The 17,478-nt window shown below is 48.3% G+C and overlaps 1 protein-coding gene and 5 non-coding genes across 6 annotated transcripts; 5 read left to right on the forward strand and 1 right to left on the reverse strand.

Moving 5' to 3' along the window:
* Positions 1-294: 294 nt before the first annotated feature.
* On the forward strand, positions 295-366 carry Trnac-gca (transfer RNA cysteine (anticodon GCA)). Its single transcript has one exon. It is a non-coding gene; the product is annotated as a tRNA-Cys (tRNA).
* A 77-nt stretch (positions 367-443) lies between these two features.
* On the forward strand, positions 444-515 carry Trnac-gca (transfer RNA cysteine (anticodon GCA)). The gene has a single exon. It is a non-coding gene; the product is annotated as a tRNA-Cys (tRNA).
* A 78-nt stretch (positions 516-593) lies between these two features.
* On the forward strand, positions 594-664 carry Trnac-gca (transfer RNA cysteine (anticodon GCA)). Its single transcript has one exon. It is a non-coding gene; the product is annotated as a tRNA-Cys (tRNA).
* A 10,697-nt stretch (positions 665-11,361) lies between these two features.
* Positions 11,362-11,433, forward strand: Trnac-gca (transfer RNA cysteine (anticodon GCA)). The gene has a single exon. It is a non-coding gene; the product is annotated as a tRNA-Cys (tRNA).
* A 73-nt stretch (positions 11,434-11,506) lies between these two features.
* Positions 11,507-11,578, forward strand: Trnac-gca (transfer RNA cysteine (anticodon GCA)). The gene has a single exon. It is a non-coding gene; the product is annotated as a tRNA-Cys (tRNA).
* A 2,249-nt stretch (positions 11,579-13,827) lies between these two features.
* On the reverse strand, positions 13,828-14,857 carry LOC125943505 (uncharacterized protein K02A2.6-like). The gene is made up of 2 exons (XM_049662855.1): positions 14,691-14,857; positions 13,828-14,651 (listed from the first exon to the last, which is right to left on the reverse strand). The coding sequence occupies exons 1-2, from the start codon at positions 14,819-14,821 to the stop codon at positions 13,943-13,945; spliced, it is 840 nt and encodes a 279-aa protein (XP_049518812.1). The 5' UTR covers positions 14,822-14,857; the 3' UTR covers positions 13,828-13,942.
* Between the last annotated feature and the right edge of the window lie 2,621 nt (positions 14,858-17,478).

Consider the following 17,478-nt stretch of genomic DNA (forward strand, 5'->3'; position numbering starts at 1 on the left):
AGTGATATGTTCATGGTGATATGTATGCACAGTGTCTGGCGAACAAGAATGGACGTCAGATATGCGCATTTGAGTCCAAGATCGGCAAGAGATTATTTCATTGAAGCTGTTATCTACATACGAGATGTATGCAAGGCACTAGATGATCCTCCAGAATGGATTACTGTTTTTGATCATTTGGCCACAATCAGGCCATTTTAAAACCCACGAACTAGCCGAGTGGCTTGGGGTTTTCCTGTACTTTTTTTGCAATTGCAGTATCTGTCAAATGTTAATCACAAGGTAATAAAAAAAGGGGGCGTCGCTCAATGGTAGAGCATTCGACTGCAGATCGAGAGGTCCCCGGTTCAAACCCGGGTGCCCCCTTTATCAGTTTTTCTTTATTTGAAATATTTTCGTGTCTGAAGCTCATAGGAACGTGCCTTCTCTCCATCTCGGACGTCGGGGGCATAGCTCAGTGGTAGAGTATTCGACTGCAGATCGAGAGGTCCCCGGTTCAAACCCGGGTGCCCCCTTTACTTTATCATTTTTTATTTGCAATATTTTCGTGTCTGAAGCTCATAGGAACGTGCCTTCTTTCCATCTCGGACGTCGGGGGCATAGCTCAGTGGTAGAGTATTCGACTGCAGATCGAGAGGTCCCCGGTTCAAACCCGGTGCCCCCTTTACTTTATCATTTTTAATTTGCAATATTTTCGTGTCTGAAGCTCATAGGAACGTGTCTTCTCTCCATCTCGGACGTCGGGGGCATAGCTCATCATTCTTTCGTCGGCTGTCGTGTGCATCGGACGCAGGAATCATGAGCTCCAGCGGAGCGGCGTTTGCGGCCGTGTGCGGTCGCGGAAACAGGCTTGACGAAGTGGAAGATAGCGAGTACCAGGTTATTTTGCCGACTCTGCCCACCAGGCGTGTTGTTTTAAACACGGTTTTTTTGCACGGAGACGTGAGAGTGCGACCGTTCAGAGTCGAAGATTTTCGAGACGCGCTGACCAAGACCGGAACGCTCCCTGACGTGGTGGCGTTGGGGGCGTACCAGATCAACCACGTCTGGGCTGTGACTTTGAGCAGTGCGGAAGCAACGAAGCGGCTTCTCGCCTTAGAGGAGCTAAAAGTGAAGGGACGCCGGTGCCTCATCCTGGACCCGGAGAATCAACAGGTGAAGCTGCGGCTCCACTGGATGCTTCATGGCGTGACCGATGAGGACATTCGGACGGCGCTAACGGCGTTTGGAAAAGTGACCGAAGTGACCCGTGAGCGGTGGCGTGTTCAAGGCGTCCAGGAAAAGGGTTCAACGACCAGAACCGTGCTTCTAAAGATGAAGCCTGGGATGAAGGTCGAGGACCTGCCGCACCAGATAAGAGTTGCAGGAGAGCTGGCCCTGGTAGTGGCGCCTGGACGGCCGATGCAGTGCTTGCGCTGCCGCGGCACAGGCCACGTGCGCCGAGAGTGCAAGATACCACGGTGTTCGAAATGTAGATGGTTCGGCCATGGTGATGCGGAGTGCGTACGGACGTACGCAGCGGCTACAGGATCCGCATCGACGGAGAAGGTGGCGGACCACCTCATGGATGTCGCCGAGGTGGAAGAAGCTGCAAAAGGAGCCGGGCAAGACAAGCCAGCAGCGACTCCGGATTTTTCGGCTCTTGACGGAAGAGGCAAAGATTTGTCCAACGAAGAACGCAAACAATCGCCAACGACACACGGTGAAGGAACTGAAGGCGGAGGGGCGAGTGATGCAGAGGGCCGACCAGAGCCGGACACATCGGAACCAGGGAGCAGCCAGGAGCCCCTTGTTAAGAGCAGCGCCCGAGCGACGAGCGTCACCGGCGCAGCGAAACGCACGCACGCCGAACGCGGGAACGAGAAGGATCAAGCAAGAGACGCTAGCAACGAGGAGCCTCCGACGAAAACGACGCAAGGGAGACGACTAGGCTTAAGACCAAAACCAACTGTACCGACGGACGCAAGAGCCGCCGAAAAGCAGGCCTTGCAACAAGGCCGACCTCCCCAAACAGACGGCACTGGTGACAACAAAAGCGTCTAGCGACGCGCTAGACGCGAAAGGTAAGCGCTATGCTCTCGTTCTCTTCTAACCCCTGCAAAATGGCTTCTGCTCTTACGCTTAAAGTTGCCAGTCTAAATGTGCGAGGTTTAGCCACGAAGAAAAAGCAGAGCCAAGTGCTGCGCCTTTTAACTGAGCAAGGTATCGATATGCTTGGTATACAAGAGACAAAGGTCGAAGGGGTCGAGGAGACCGAGAGCATGGTGCGGCGTTCCACGACTAGGTTTTGTGCTATTGTCAGTCACGCAGTTGGTACTTCTGCCGGTTGTGTCTTGTTTGTCAAAAAGCTAACAGGTCTCCTGTTTCAGTCGCATGTTTCATTTCCTTCGGGACGAGGAGTTGTCTGTGATTTTGTGTTTTGATCTACTCAATGGCGCGCTTTCTGCATATATGCACCTACCGCAGTTGATGAGAGGGCGGCCTTTTTCGAATCCGTTCAGCAACATCTGAACACGGAAAGGCAGCTCATCCTGTTGGGCGACTTCAATTGTGTTCTGAGCGCCAGTGACAAAACTAGCGGGCGCACCTTCAGGGATAAAAGTACTGAGGTTCTTTTTCGCTTAATTGACGATTTTGCTTTGGAGGATGCGGGCGATTGTCTGGTGAGCAAGAGGCAGCTTAAATACACTCATTTCCAGGGTACCAGCCATGCTCGACTCGACAGGATTTACGTGTCTGCATGCTTGGTCCCAAAGTTCCATGGCTATGATGTAGTGCCCGCGCCTCGGACCATTGCATGGTTGAATGTTCCATTGGAACCAAAAAACGAGGCAGCAGTTTCCAGTGGGACCTTTGGAAATGGAACAACCAACTGCTCAATGATGTAGAATTCACCAGAGGTGCGGAGGAAGAAATTAGTAAAGTCACTGGTGGTGGAATGCATGAATTGGGCCAGGAATGGGAACTATGCAAGCAACAGATAAAAATAAAAGCTATTGAAAGGGCGAGCTGCATGCGTTACCAGGAAAAAATAAATGAAACGCAGTTAAAGACTATGCTAGAAAAATTACTAGCTCTGGAGTGCAACGCGCCTGGCTTATACATGGATGACGTCAGAAAGATAAAACAAAAGCTAGAACTGAACGCATAAGAACGCTATCGCGGAGCGCTTGTCCGCGCCAGAGCGCAGGAACTAGACGCGGCGGAGACGCCCACAAAGCGGGCGTTAGGGATGGAAAAAGCGCACGCAAAGCGGAATCACGTCAGTGAGATAGAATGGGCGGGACGCAGCACGACAGATAATGAAGAAATCGGGCAAGCTTTCTTTGAGTATTATCAGGCATTGTTTGATCAGCGGAATGTTGACTTGGACCGGTTTAAAGAAGTTTTTTTGAGGGCGATACCACGACTAGACAAGGAACGAAAACTAAGACTGGAAACGGCCATTAGCGAGCAAGAAGTACAGCGTGCAATAGATAATTTAAACCCTGGGAAGTCACCCGGGCCTGATGGTTGGAGTGCAGCCTTCTATAAAGCATTCAAGGAACAACTATCTCCATTGCTGACTGCAGTATTTAATGAGGCATATGAAGTAAATGCATTGCCGAAGTCGTTTGGGACGTCACATACTGTACTTATTCCGAAAACTGATAAAGCAGATGAACTTAAGCAGGTATCGTCGTACAGACCTATCGCTCTGACAAACGTGGACTATAAAATTTATATGAAGGTTCTTGCTGGGAGACTACAGAGGGTTATAGGCGAAATAGTCGGCCCTCACCAAACGTGTGGTATCAAAGGTCGTTCCATTGTTTACAACATTCACAAGGCGCGATGTGTACTCGAATGTTGTGATGCCACATATGCACGTGTGGCGTTACTACAGTTGGACTTAGAAAAGGCTTTTGATTGTGTCCCACATTGTATTTTGTTTTGCATATTGGACAACATCAATATCGGTTCAGTCATCCGAGAGGGAGTGACTTTGGCGTACCGCAACTGCACTACGAGGCTAATTGTTAACAAATTGCTGGGGGCCCCCATAAACGTACGACGTTCTGTGCGCCAGGGTTGCCCCCTCAGCCCTCTATTGTTTGACATCTACATAGAAGCGCTATGTCTTAATATAATACAGAACGATGCAATCCATGGATTCAATCTACAGGCGACCGAGGTTAAATTGCTCACCTATGCGGATGATGTCGCGGTTCTTTGCAGGGACACGGAAAGTATTACCAGAACAGTCGAAGGAGTGAAGCGCTTCAGTGAGGTAACCGGAAGTGGGGTAAACTGGGGTAAGTGCATGGGATTTTGGCACGGAGAATGGCCTTCGACCCCAGACACATTTGCCAACGTGGCTTGGGTTACGACGCCACCAAGGTACTTGGGGGTGCCGCTGGAATTTTATAAAGACACTGATCCATACTGGCGAGCGCAGGCGCAAGAGAAGCGAGAAAAAGCGGACCGATGGAAAAGTTCTCTTCTATCAGTCTTCGCAAGAGCTACGATATGCAACTTTTTTTTTGATCAGCAAGTTGTGGTACGTAATGCAAGTGCTGCATTGTTCCCGAGTAAATGTGCAGAAGCTGCACCGTGTTTTTGCTGTCTTTGTTTGGGCGTCCAGTTGGGAGAGGTGCAGCCGCACGAACTTGTTTCGGCAGGTGAAGGCCGGTGGTTTAGGACTGGGACATTTGTTTGTGCGACAGATTGTAAACAGGTTTTTTTTCGAGATGTTAGAGACCCATTCCTGCGTACGGTGTGTCAACAAAGACTCGGGCATGCATTGCCTAATTTTGTGGTGACGACGCAATATGTTTCAGGTGGCGTTCGTGGTTTCTTCGGAGAAATTGTTGTAAGTCTCAAATTTCTAAACACACGTTTTTCGATGGAGTATTTGAGTAGCGTTAAAAGGAAAAAATTGTGCAAAGATGTTTGTGACGTGGTGTTTCCCGTGCCCTTGTACAGGGCCGTATACTCTGGAGGCCCAGGTGGAAATGTTTTAAAGAGAATTAAAAAAATGCAGGTGTCGCCGGGAACCAAAACCTTTTTTTTTTTCATTTTACACACTGGAACTTTAACTGTTAAGTCTTTTCTAGAGGAAAGAGGTTTCTTTCTACCTTGGGGATCCCACTGCCTCATATGCAAGCAGCTTGAGAATATAGACCATGTTTTTCTTCACTGCTGGGAAGGGGTATATTTTTGGGATGTGCTACAAAGAACCATTGAAAAAGAATTACCGCTCGACTCTTACGGGATCAGGTACCTGCCAACAGATAATGAGGATGGTTTTCCGTTTGACCAGATTATGCTGATGGGCCTCCACAGTTTATGGCGCTCCAGAATGGCTGGCTATTTTTGTGACCCAGACGCAAGACCAGCACGCATGTATTTCCGCGAAAGTGTGCACAGGTTTCTTGAGATATTGAAAGCACAAACAGATGTTCCTGAGTGGCTGTCAAGGCTGGAGCCTTTGGTAGTGCTCAGGGAATTTTAAAATAACACTTGACCGCAGTGGCATTTTGGCCACTTGAACCATCTGGCGTACTGTCTATTGTTGTGTGTTCATTTCTTGTACTGTGTCGAAGCCCGGCAATAAAGAAAAAAAGGGGAGGCATAGCTCAGTGGTATAAGCATTCGACTACAGATCGAGAGGTCCCCGGTTCAAACCGGGCTGCCCCCTTTATCAGTTCTTTTTATTTGCAATATTTTCATGTCTGAAGCTCATAGGAACGTGCCTTCTCTCCATCTCGGACGTCGGAGGCATAGCTCAGTGGCATTTCCACTTCTGGCCATCACAGTGAACGGTCGCGGAATGTCTTGCTCCTCAGGAGCGGTTACAGCGGCCCTCGGCCGCGGTTCCCGGTCAACGGAAAAACCGTCTCCGGACTACCAGATGGTTCTACCACAACTGCCTTCAGGTGCAATTGTTTTGAACACTATTTTTATCCATGGCGAAGTTAAAGCTCCACCTTACCGTGTTGAGCATTTCAGGGATGCGCTTTCGCGACTCATGCTGCTGCCGGAAGTGGTGGCCCTCGGGGATTATCAGATGAATCGTGTGTGGGCCGTAACCTTTTCGAACGAGGCGGCCAAAATTATGATATTGGACGCAGGATTCCTTGTCAAGGTACACCGTTGCGTGGTCACTGACCCGTGACACCAGGGTGTCAGGCTCAAGCTCTTCTGGCTGTTGCATGGTGTTCCTGACGAAGACGTCAGAAGAGCCTTGGCACCGTTCGGAAGAGTAACTGAAGTGACGAGGGAGGAGTGGAGGGTCCAGGGCTGCAACTACAAAGGAACCACGACACTGTCTGTGGTCCTGAACGTCAAGCCCGGAATGACAGCAGACGGACCTACCACACCAACTACGTGTTGCGGAAGACCTGGCTCTCGTCATTGTCCAGGGCAGAGCACCCCTCTGCCTCCGGTGCCATGGCACTGGACACATTCGACGAGAATGCCGGGTTTCACGCTGTGGGCTGTGCTGTCCATTGGCCACGACGAGACCCAGTGCGTGAGAACGTACGCCAACGTTGCTGGCCCAGGCAGGAGCGAGGACTCGTCTGAGCTTCTCAGGGATCAAGAGGACGCCGAAGAGGCCGCCAAAGGAACAGCTGAAGGGGCGGCGGCTCAATCTGCACCACTGGATACGAAGACCCCAAAGGTGAACCTGAAGGGGATAGATGAAGGCAATGTGCCGGATTCTGCGCCTCCTCTTGCGAAGGTTCAAGTGACGGAAGCTGGTGCTGACGTGACGGGCGCGTCGTCAGAAATCACGCCACCTCCGACAAAGTGGCTGACGAGCCAGTTAGCGTCAGTGACGACATGGACCTGCCTTCCGACATTAAGGGCACCGGAAAACGGTTGCGTGATGATGTTGAGGACCATAGCCGAGACACCGACGGCGTGGATACCGAAGGACCGACACCGAAAACACCGACAGTCCGACGGTCGACGCTGAAGGTCAAGCCCAATATGCCGCCAGACAGACGGCCGTCACATGCGCCGCCTCCGCCTTAGCGGAAGTAGTGCCACGGAAAGAACTTTCCGCACCCGATATTTGTTCGGGAGTGATTCTGCGAGGATGTGGTTTTGCAGTTGTCGCCTTCAAAGAGAGTCATACGTTCACCAAGCATCAGTGTATACAAGAGCCGCTATGTTTCCTCGAAAAGTGTGAGTAGGGGTCCACCTTAATTGCAGCTACAACGATGGCAGACAAAATTAACATCGCCACTCCGCTTCGTTTGGCGACATTAAACGTCAGAGGGCTGTCACAGCGGCGAAGACAATGTCAGATTAGCCGCATGCTACTAGAAAGAGACATTGATTTGATGGCAGTCCAAGAAACAAAAATTGAATCAGAGGAAAAAACGGATCGATTGGCAGAAATTTTCAGAACGAATTACAATGTATGCGTTTGCCACGCGAATGGTACTTCTGGTGGCTGCCTTCTTTTTATTAGTAACAGTATTGGGATTACAGAGCAGCAAGTTACTTCCTGGGAGGGAGGGCGTATGTTTATTTGTGATTTTTATTTTTCTGGACTCCTTTGGCGGGCGGTGTGTGTATATGCTTCTAATAATGCTCCTGAACGCGAAGAACTTTTTGTTTACCTGAGAACTTCCTTGGTGTGTGACAGGCACGTTCTAGTGTTTGGCGACTTTAATTGTGTGTGCCGGCCGATAGATAGATCGAAAAAGCTGCTCAGGCAAGATAAAAGCGCAACAGTTCTGCATGAAATTTTGTGTGAAGTTGACCTGGAGGATGTTGGAAGTGTTCTTGGTTCTGACAGTGATGAACAATATACGCATTTTCAAGGAGACTGCCACTCGAGGTTAGACCACATCTACGTCCCTTTTCACTTAGTTCCGCTCCTTTGTAGCTACAGTGTCGAATGCATCAGTTTCAGTAACCACTGCTTGGTAATGGTTACGATAGGCATGAAATGCAAACAGCAAAAATTTAATTGGCACTTATGGAAACTTAATGACAATTTGTTACAGGATGAAGTGTTTCTTCAAAGAATAAAAGAGAAATTAGAAAACGTTCTCCTTGAAAATGCGGAAAATGTTGTAGAAGCTTGGGAACTGTTTAAAACTGAAGCGAAAATAATTGCTTTAGACAGAGCATGCGTTTGCGGCACAAACAAAAGCAAGAGGAACGTCACATGCAGTGTACGTTAGCATACCTTTTGAACATGGAAAGAGACGCGGCTGGTACATTTGTAAACGATATCAAAGAACTTAAAGCGAAAATTGAAGTCATTTATGAAGAGAGATATCGCGGCGCCGTTTTGAGAGCACCCGCAGAACGAGTATGGCTGGGTGAAACGCCCACCAAGAGAGTGCTAAGTGACGAGAAGAGACACGCATTGAGTAAGGAAATAAAAGAAATAGTTTATTAAGGACAGCTTACAAACGACAAGCAAATGATAAAACGTCCTTTTGTGGACCACTATAGCACGCTGCTAAGCAAGAGGGCAAGCGATATCTCGGCGTTTAAAAGCGATTATTTGCCTCTGATGCGGAGAATTGATGGTGAACTTAAGGAAGCCCTTTAAAGGCCTATTTCTGTAGCAGAAATTGAAAAGGCTATCGATGACCTTAGTGCAAGAAAATCGCCTGTACAAGATGGTCTTGGGGCTGCGATATATAAAATTTTCAAGGTTGAAGTAGCACAGGCTCTGTATCGCGTCATAACGAAGCGTTATGAACAAAAATGAACGCCTCTTTCCTTCTGACAGACACATGTGGTACTTATACCTAAAGTTACAGACTAGAGCACTGCACGGGCCGATTTTTGCAGCCCGGGCCCGGCCCGGGCTCGTTTTTACATTGGGCGGCCCGCCCGAGCCCGATCAAAACTTTTATGGCGAGACCCGGGCCCGGCCCGGGCCCGGAAATAACCTACGTTACCCGCCCGGCCCGGCCCGCCACCCCTTTACCTTAGGCCCGAGCCCGGCCCGAGCCCGACTCCAAACCGGCCCTAACCCGGCCCGAGACCGAAAAATACATGTTTTTCAGAGTTGAGACGCCCGAGAATAACTCGCTGCACGTTACATGCGCACCACCAGAAAGCCCGAGCCCGACCCGGGCCCGCGTCAAAAAACCCGAGCCCGGCCCAGGCCCGGGTCAAAAAGCACACGCCGTGCCCGAGCCCGGCCCGAGCCCGTGAAAAAACTGCTCTACCCGGCCCGGCCTGGCCTACTGGCCGGGCCGGGCCCGGGCTTTCGGGTAAGCCCGAGCCCGTGCAGTGCTCTATTACAGACCCCATAAAGCTTCAATCAGTAGAGGCCTACCGCCCAATAAATTTAGCTAATATTGATTATAAAGTATTCATGAAGGTTCTCGCCCAACGTCTTCAGAGTGTAGTGAAATCCCTAGTAGGTACACATCAGACATGCGGTATAAAAGGTAGGACTATTTTCACAAATATACACACAGCGCGTAAGCATACTTGAATGCTGCGATTTATGCAAGATCGTGTAGCTATGCTACAACTGGATTTAGCCAAAGCTTTTGACAGGGTGTCGCACGAGATCCTGTTTCTGCTTCTTGAATACGTGAATGTCGGAACAGTCATTTTGGATGGGGTGAAAATGGTTTATGATGGTTGTACAACAAACCTAATTATCAACAACAGACTCAGCATACGAATTCCAGTACTGTCTAGCATAAAACAAGGGTGTCCGATCTCGGCCTTGCTTTTCGCTCATTATTTAGAACCTTTCTGTTTAAAGATACTTCAGAGCCATAGTATTCGCAGATACACGTTTTTTGGCAGAGAAATAAAAGTGTTAGCCTATGCTGACGACATAGCAGTGTTCTGTCGCGATAAGCAAAGCATTTCAGAAGTAGTGAAGGAACCCCAATCTTTTTGTAGTGCTTCTGGTAGTGCCATAAGTTGGCCAAAGTGTTTAGGATTTTGGCACGGGGACTGGCAAGATACGCCAGAATTGTTTTGCAGAATGCAGTGGAGTGTGTTACCCGGCACTTATCTTGGGGTTCCACTCGGCAACTACCCAGAGCCAGTAGAATACTGAACGAATGAGAGGGACAGAATGAAAGAACAAACTAACTAATGGGGAGGCCACAACTTTTCGATGTTTGCAAGAGCCAAAGTGTGTAATATGTTTTTAGTAGTCAAAGTGTTTTACGTCTTGCAGGTACTATGCATGAGCCGATCATCAGTTCATAAAATACAAAGAGTGTTTGCGGAATTTATATGGGGTTCGGTATGGGAACGCACGAGCAGTGTTAATTTGTTTCACTCAATGCGCAACGGCGGACTTGGTTTAACGCATTTGTTTTTCAAGCAACTTGTATCGAGATTTTCTTTCTTTCGCGACCAAAGTGATGGGTTTCTGCGCACGGTGATCCAAGTGAGATTACGTGACGCTTTGCCCGATTTTGTTGTATCGTCGCACGCAGTCAAACCGATTGCACTAAAAGGCTATCTGCGTGAAGTTATCACGGCGATTCGTCTTCTAAATGCGAGATTTTCTAGGAAGTACTTGTTTGAAGTGTAAAGAAAAAAATTATATAAGGATCTTGTTGACGTTTTTGTACCTGTGCCAGTGTATCGTTCTTTGTACTACATAGGGCGTGAACGTGATGTTCTCAAAAGAGTAAGGAATATGCCTGTAAGAGCTAACGCAAAATTCTTCTTTTTCAAGTTGCACACTGACACTGCCAGTTAAGCCATCGCTAAGCAGCAAGGGTTTGGTTGTCCCATGGTCCGTCAATTGCCTTATATGCAATAAGGAAGAGACTATTGAACATATTTTTCTTGACTGCCATGATGCCCGCTTTCTTTGGGACATCCTGCAGCGAACTTTGAAAAAGTAGCACCCGATTAGTGCGTTTGGAATAAGGTTCTTGCCATGCGCTGAACCTGACGGTGTGCCGGCGGACATGTTATTGTTATTATGTATGCAAAGCGTATGGAGAACTCGAATGGCTGTACACAATGCTGATGTACATGCGAGGTCAGCAAGATACTATTTTGTTGAAAATGTTGTTTACATACGGGAAGTGTTGAAAATGCAAAGTGATCCACCAGAGTTGCTTCCATTGTTGGCTAGTTTGGCTTCGTTGAAGTCATTTTAACATGACACTACAGTCTTTTAACGACTGCTCATTTTAATCTCGTATTTATTTGACATGTTGTTTTTGTGTATTTGCCAAGTCGGTAATAAATAAAGAAAAAAAGGGCATAGCTAAGTGGTAGAGCGTTCGACTGCAGATCGAGAGGTCCCCGGTTCAAAGCCGGGTGCCCCCTTTATCAGTTTTTTTTTATTTGCAACATTTTCGTGTCTGAAGCTCATAGGAACGTGCCTTAATTGTCTCCATCTCGGACGTCGGGGGCATAGCTCAGTGGTAGAGCATTCGACTGCAGATCGAGATGTCCCCGGTTCAAACCCGGGTGCCGCCTTTATCATTTTTATTTGCAACATTTTCATGTCTGAAGCTCATAGGAACGTGCCTTTTCCTCGAACTCGGGCATCGGGGGCAAAGCTCAGTGGTAGAGCATTCGACTGCAGATCGAGAGGTCCCCGGTTCAAACCCGGGTGCCCCCTTTATCATTTTTATTTGCAATATTTTCGTGTCTGAAGCATATAGGAACGTGCCTTTTCCTCGAACTCGGGGGTCGGGGTAAAGCTCAGAGGACTTGGCTTTCTGCCGCGCTAGCGAGCGGACGTGTCGAACATGAGCTCCATAGGTGCGGCTTCAGCGGCCCAGCCGGGCCACGGTATCAGGAATTTTGGTTTAGAAGATCCGGACTATCAAGTTTTGCTGCCTCAACTGCCTACAGGTCGGATTGTTTTAAATACATTGTTTTTACATGCTGATGTAATCTCACTTGGATCACCGTGCGCAGAAACTCATTACTTTTGTCACGAAAGAAAACAAATCTCGATACAAGTTGCTTGAAAAACAAATGCGTTAAACCAAGTCCGCCGTTGCGCAATGAGTGAAACAAATTAACTCTGCTCGTGCGTTCCCATACCGAACCCCAAATAAATTCCGCAAACATTCTGCGTATTTTTTTAATTGAAGATCGGCTCATGCATAGCACCTGCAAGACGTAAAACACTTTGGCTACTAAAAACATATTACACACTTTGGCTCTGGCAAACATCGAAATGTTGTGGCCTCCCCATTTGTTAGTTTGTTCTTTCATTCTGTCCCTCTCATTCGTCCAGTATGCTGCTGGCTCCCGGTAGTTGCCAAGTGGAACCCCAAGATAAGTGCCGGGTAAGACACTCCACTGTATTCTGCAAAACAATTCTTGCGTATCCTGTCAGTCCCCGTGCCAAAAACCTAAACACTTTGGCCAACTTATGGCACTACCGGAAGCACTACAAAATGATTGGGCTTCCTTCACTACTTCTGAAATGCTTTGCTTATCGTGACAGAACACTGCTATGTCGTCAGCATAGGTTAACACTTTTATTTCTCTGCCAAAAAACGTGTATCCGCGAATACTATGGCTATGAAGTAACTTTTAACAGAAAGGTTCTAAATAAAGAGCGAAAAGCAAGGCCGAGATCAGACACCCTTGTTTTATGCTAGACAGTACTGGAATTCGTCTGCTGAGTCTGTTGATGATAATTAGGTTTGTTGTACAACCATTATAAACCATTTTCGCCCCGTCCAAAATGACTGTTCCGACATTCACGTATTCAAGAAGCAGAAACAGGATCTCGTGCGACACCCTGTCAAAAGCTTTGGGTAAATCCACTTGTAGCATAGCTACACGATCTTCCATCAAATCGCAGCATTCAAGTATGATTCGCGCTGTGTGTATATTTGTGAAAATAGTCCTACCTCTAATACCGCACGTCTGATGTGTACCTACTAGGGATTTCCCTACACTCTGAAGACGTTGGCCGAGCACCTTCATGAATACCTTATAATCAATACTAGCTAAACTTATTGGTCGGTAGGCCTCTACGGATTGAAGCTTTATGGGATCAGTAACTTTAGGTATAAGTACAACATGTGTCTTACGGAAGGAAGGAGGCGCCCGTTTTTGTTCATAACACTTCGTTATGACGCGATACAGAGCCTGTGCTACTTCAACCTTGAAAATCTTATATATCGCTTCCCCAAGACCATCTGGTCCAGGCGATTTTCTTGCACTAAAGTCATCGATAGCCTTTTCAATTTCTGCAACAGAAGTAGGCCTTTCAAGTGCTTCCTTAAGTTCACCATCAATTCTCAGCATCAGAGGCAAATAATCGCTTTTAAACGCCAAGATATCGCTTGCCCTCTTGCTTAGCAGCGTGCTATAGTGGTCCACAAAAGCACGTTCTCTCATTTCCTTGTCGTTTGCAAACTGTCCTTGATAAACTATTTCTTTTATTTCCTTACTCAATGCGTGTCTCTTCTCGTCACTTAGCACTCTCTTGGTGGGCGTTTCAGCCAACCATACTCGTTCTGCGCGTGCTCTCAGAACGGCGCCGCGATATCTTTCTTCATCAATGACTTCAAGTTTCGCTTTAAGTTCTTTGATATCGTTTACAAATGTACCAGCCATGTCTCTTTCCATGTTCAAAAGGTATGCTAACGTACACTGCATGTGACGTTCCCCTTGCTTTTGTTTGTGCCGCAAACGCATGCTCTCTCTAAAGCAATTATTTTCGCTTCGGTTTTAAACAGTTCCCAAGCTTCTACAACATGTTCGCCATTTTCAAGGAGAACGTTTTCTAATTTCTCTTTTATTCTTTGAAGAAACACTTCATCCTGCAACAAATTGTCATTAGGTTTCTGTTGTAGCGGGTGACTGAGTGACGGAGACGGCCCAAGGGCAAACGCACGACAACCTTTATTTCAGAGAACGAAATATATATATAGGCTACTTGCCTATGACTTAACACAAAAGAACCAATCATGTTTGACACGTGTTAGCCGAGCACTTCATATCACTTCTCCCTCTCTTAAAACTGCAGCCTTTGCACGGGTCTTCGTTGTCGGGTAGACCTCCGTAAGACCGGTGGACTTGGGGAACAGGGAGCCTGCTGGGCTGGAAGGGATGTTGGAGGTGTTGTCGAAGGAACAGGCACGGCGCCAGTTGGTTCGGGAGTAGCCGGACTGGACCGGCCTTCTCGCGTTGACGTCGGCCGATTCTTGTTGTCCAGGCTGGGTTGAAGTGTGTCGGGAGCCTCCGCTTTTGGGGCCACGGGCGACACAGGCGCCCGACGGAAAATTTGGTCCAAGTGACGCCTGGCTAGACCATCTGGAGTGTCGACCGTTACCAGCCGTGAACCCTCAGTGCTTTTGACGATGCCTGGCCGCCAACGCCTCCCTTGGCCAAAGTTGCGCACCCAGACCTGGTCCCTGGGCTGGAATCTGGGAGGCTGCGAGTAACTTGGAGGTAGAGAAGGGACACAAGCATCCAAGCGTGAACGAATTTGGTAGTTCAGTAGCATTTCTGGTGGAGACTTGCCGCACGGTAGTGGGGTACGTCGATAGCCTAGCAGCACTCGTGCTAGTTTTGTTTCGAGATCGTTCACCATAGAGTGCTTGAGAAGGCCATCCTTTATTGTGCGGACCGCGCGCTCTGCGAGACCATTAGATTGTGGGTGGTACGGCGCACTGTGTAGATGAGTTATGTTGTTGGCAGTCATGAACTGGGAAAACTGCTGGCTTATAAACTGAGGCCCGTTATCTGATACAACTGTTTACGGCAAGCCAAAACGAGCGAACAATTCGCGAAGCCGCGCGATTGTGACTTCTGTGGTCGCCGACCTGACGGGAAGTGCCTCGATCCACTTGGTATGGGAGTCGACGACTATCAACAGCATGCGCCCCTCCATTGGTCCGGCATAGTCAATGTGAAGCCGTGCCCACTTGGTCCCCGTTTCTGGCCAACAGATAGAAGCCTGGCGATGAGGCATTGGCTGCGCTTGTACACAAGAGATGCACGAACGTGCAAGGCTTTCAATCTCACCATCCAACCCAGGCCACCAGAATAGCGTACGAGCCAGTCTTTTCATCGCACATGCACCCTGGTGGGACCGATGTAGCTCAGCGAGCATGGAGACTCGAGCTTTGCGGGGTACGACGATGCGATGACCCCAGTAGAGCAGGCCTTCTGCGCTTGACAGCTCCAGTCTTCTGCAAAAATAAGGTTGAAGGTGATTGTGACACGGTGACATGCGTTTAGGCCATCCATTAAGTACAAAGTGCTGCACAACGCTGAGGTCTTCATCTGCGTTCGTCAGCGCCCGTATGGCACCCGCTGGCACGCACGAGCGGTCAAGGTTCTCTAAAGACAGCACATATTCTGGTAAGGTGCCCGATTTGCAAGCATCTGGTATCGGCACAGGCAAGCGGCTGAGTGCGTCCGCGTTGGCATTTTCCTTGCCGGCCCTGTACTCGATGCGGTACTGATATTGGCTTAGAAACAGAGCCCATCTCTGAATACGTGCCGACGCCATTGGGGGCACAGGTCGATCTTCTCGTAGAAGTCCCACTAGTGGTTGGTGGTCCGTGACCAATACAAATTCGCGGCCCAACAGGTAGTCTCGAAACTTTGTTACTCCGCGAGCTGAGAATAATTCTTTTCGGCGTGTGTTAGCATGCGTGAACGGAAGGCAATGGGCTTATCCAGTTTACCAATTCGGTGCGAAATTACGGCACCTAGACCCGAAGATGACGCATCACATTCCAAGCGCACAGGTTGGTTGGGATCGAAATACGTCAGAACTGGCGAACTCAGGAGTGTTTGTTTAGCCTTGAGATATGAATTTTCCTGGGACGTTCCCCACTGCCATTTATGCTCTTTTTCAAGCAGAAGATACAGCGGGGCCAACATCGTTGACATCTGTGGCAAGAACCGATGATAATAAGTCAACAGACCCAAAAACGAGCGCAGTTCGCTCACATTCGTAGGCCGTGGCGAGTCGCGTATTGCTGCTAGGTTCTTCTCAAGCGGATGCAAGCCGTCTTTGTCGATGCGATGGCCCAGGTAGACGATGGAGTCTTTGCAAAAATGGCATTTTTCGGCTTTCAGCTTGATACCATTCTCTTGAAGCCTGCGCAAAACGTCCCGGACAGATTCGTTTGCGGCCTGGTCTCTTGCAAAGAACTTGTAACTTGCGGCAACCTCATTACACTTCGGCGCATAATGGTCATTTAGGAAGGTAAGTGCTTGCTTGTAACTCAGGTCATTTACTTTCCGGGGGGCGCTGTGTCCAGCCAAGATGCCTACAGTCTTCGTTGACAGTGTCGAAACCAAGAGCGCCCTTTTCTTATCATCTGTCTTAATATCATTCGCTTCAAAGAATGCTTCCAATCGAGTCAAGTAAATATCCCACTTATCTTGATTTTCGTCGAAAGTTGGGTTACCGAGGTTCGTAGCCAGGGCCATGACCGCCGACGCTCTGTAGACTCGATTACTTCAAGTAACCAGCAGGACTCCCAGCGCTTCCGAGATGCCTCTGTTGGTGGCGGGGGCTCCGCGGGGTGGTCACCCTCGTCGCCACTGTTGTAGCGGGTGACAGAGTGACGGAGACGGCCCAAGGGCAAACGCACGACAACCTTTATTTCAGAGAGCGAAATATATATATAGGCTACTTGCCTATGACGTAACACAAAAGAACCAATCATGTTTGACACGTGTTAGCCGAGCACTTCATATCAGTTTCCATAAGTGCCAATTAAATTTTTGCTGTTTTCATTTCATGCCTATCGTAACGATTACCAAGCAGTGGTTACTGAAACTGATGCATTCGACACTGTAGCTACAAAGGAGCGGAACTAAGTGAAAAGGGACATAGATGTGGTCTAACCTCGAGTGGCAGTCTCCTTGAAAATGCGTATATTGCACATCACTGTCAGAACCAAGAACACTTCCAACATCCTCCAGGTCAACTTCACACAAAATTTCATGCAGAACAGTTGCGCTTTTATCTCGACTGAGCAGCTTTTTCGATCTATCTATCGGCCGGCACACACAATTAAAGTCGCCAAACACTAGAACGTGCCTGTCACACGCCAAGAAAGATCTCAGGTAAACAAAAAGTTCTTCACGTTCAGGAGCATTATTAGGAGCATATACACACACCGCTCGCCAAAGCAGTCCAGAAAAAGAAAAAACACAAATAAGCATACGCCCTCCCTCCCATGAAGTAACTTGCTGCTCTGTAATCCCAATACTGTTTCTAATAAAAATAAGGCAGCCACCAGAAGTACCATTCGCGTGGCAAACGCATACGTTGTAATTCGTTCTCAAAATTTCTGCCAATCGATCCGTTCTTTCCTCTGATTCAGTTTTTGTTTCTTGGACTGCCATCAAATCAATGTCTTTTTCTAGTAGCATGCGGCTAATCTGGCATTGTCTTCGCCGCTTTGACAGCCCTCTGACGTTTAATGTCGCAAAACGAAGCGGAGTGGTGATGCTAATTTCGTCTGCCATTGTGTTAGCTGCAATTAAGGTGGGCCCCTACTCACACTTTTCGAGGAAAAATAG

The sequence above is a fragment of the Dermacentor silvarum genome, chromosome 1, assembly GCF_013339745.2.
Source record: "Dermacentor silvarum isolate Dsil-2018 chromosome 1, BIME_Dsil_1.4, whole genome shotgun sequence".
NCBI classification, from domain to species: domain Eukaryota; kingdom Metazoa; phylum Arthropoda; class Arachnida; order Ixodida; family Ixodidae; genus Dermacentor; species Dermacentor silvarum.

Coding starts and splice junctions, on each gene's coding strand:
- LOC125943505 (XM_049662855.1), bottom strand. CDS start 14,821: ATGGAGGGGCGCATGCTGTTGATAGTCGTCGACTCCCATACCAAGTGG. Junction 14,652..14,690: donor TTCGCTCGTTTTGGCTTGCC/GTAAACAGTTGT, acceptor TCAGTTTATAAG/CCAGCAGTTTTCCCAGTTCA.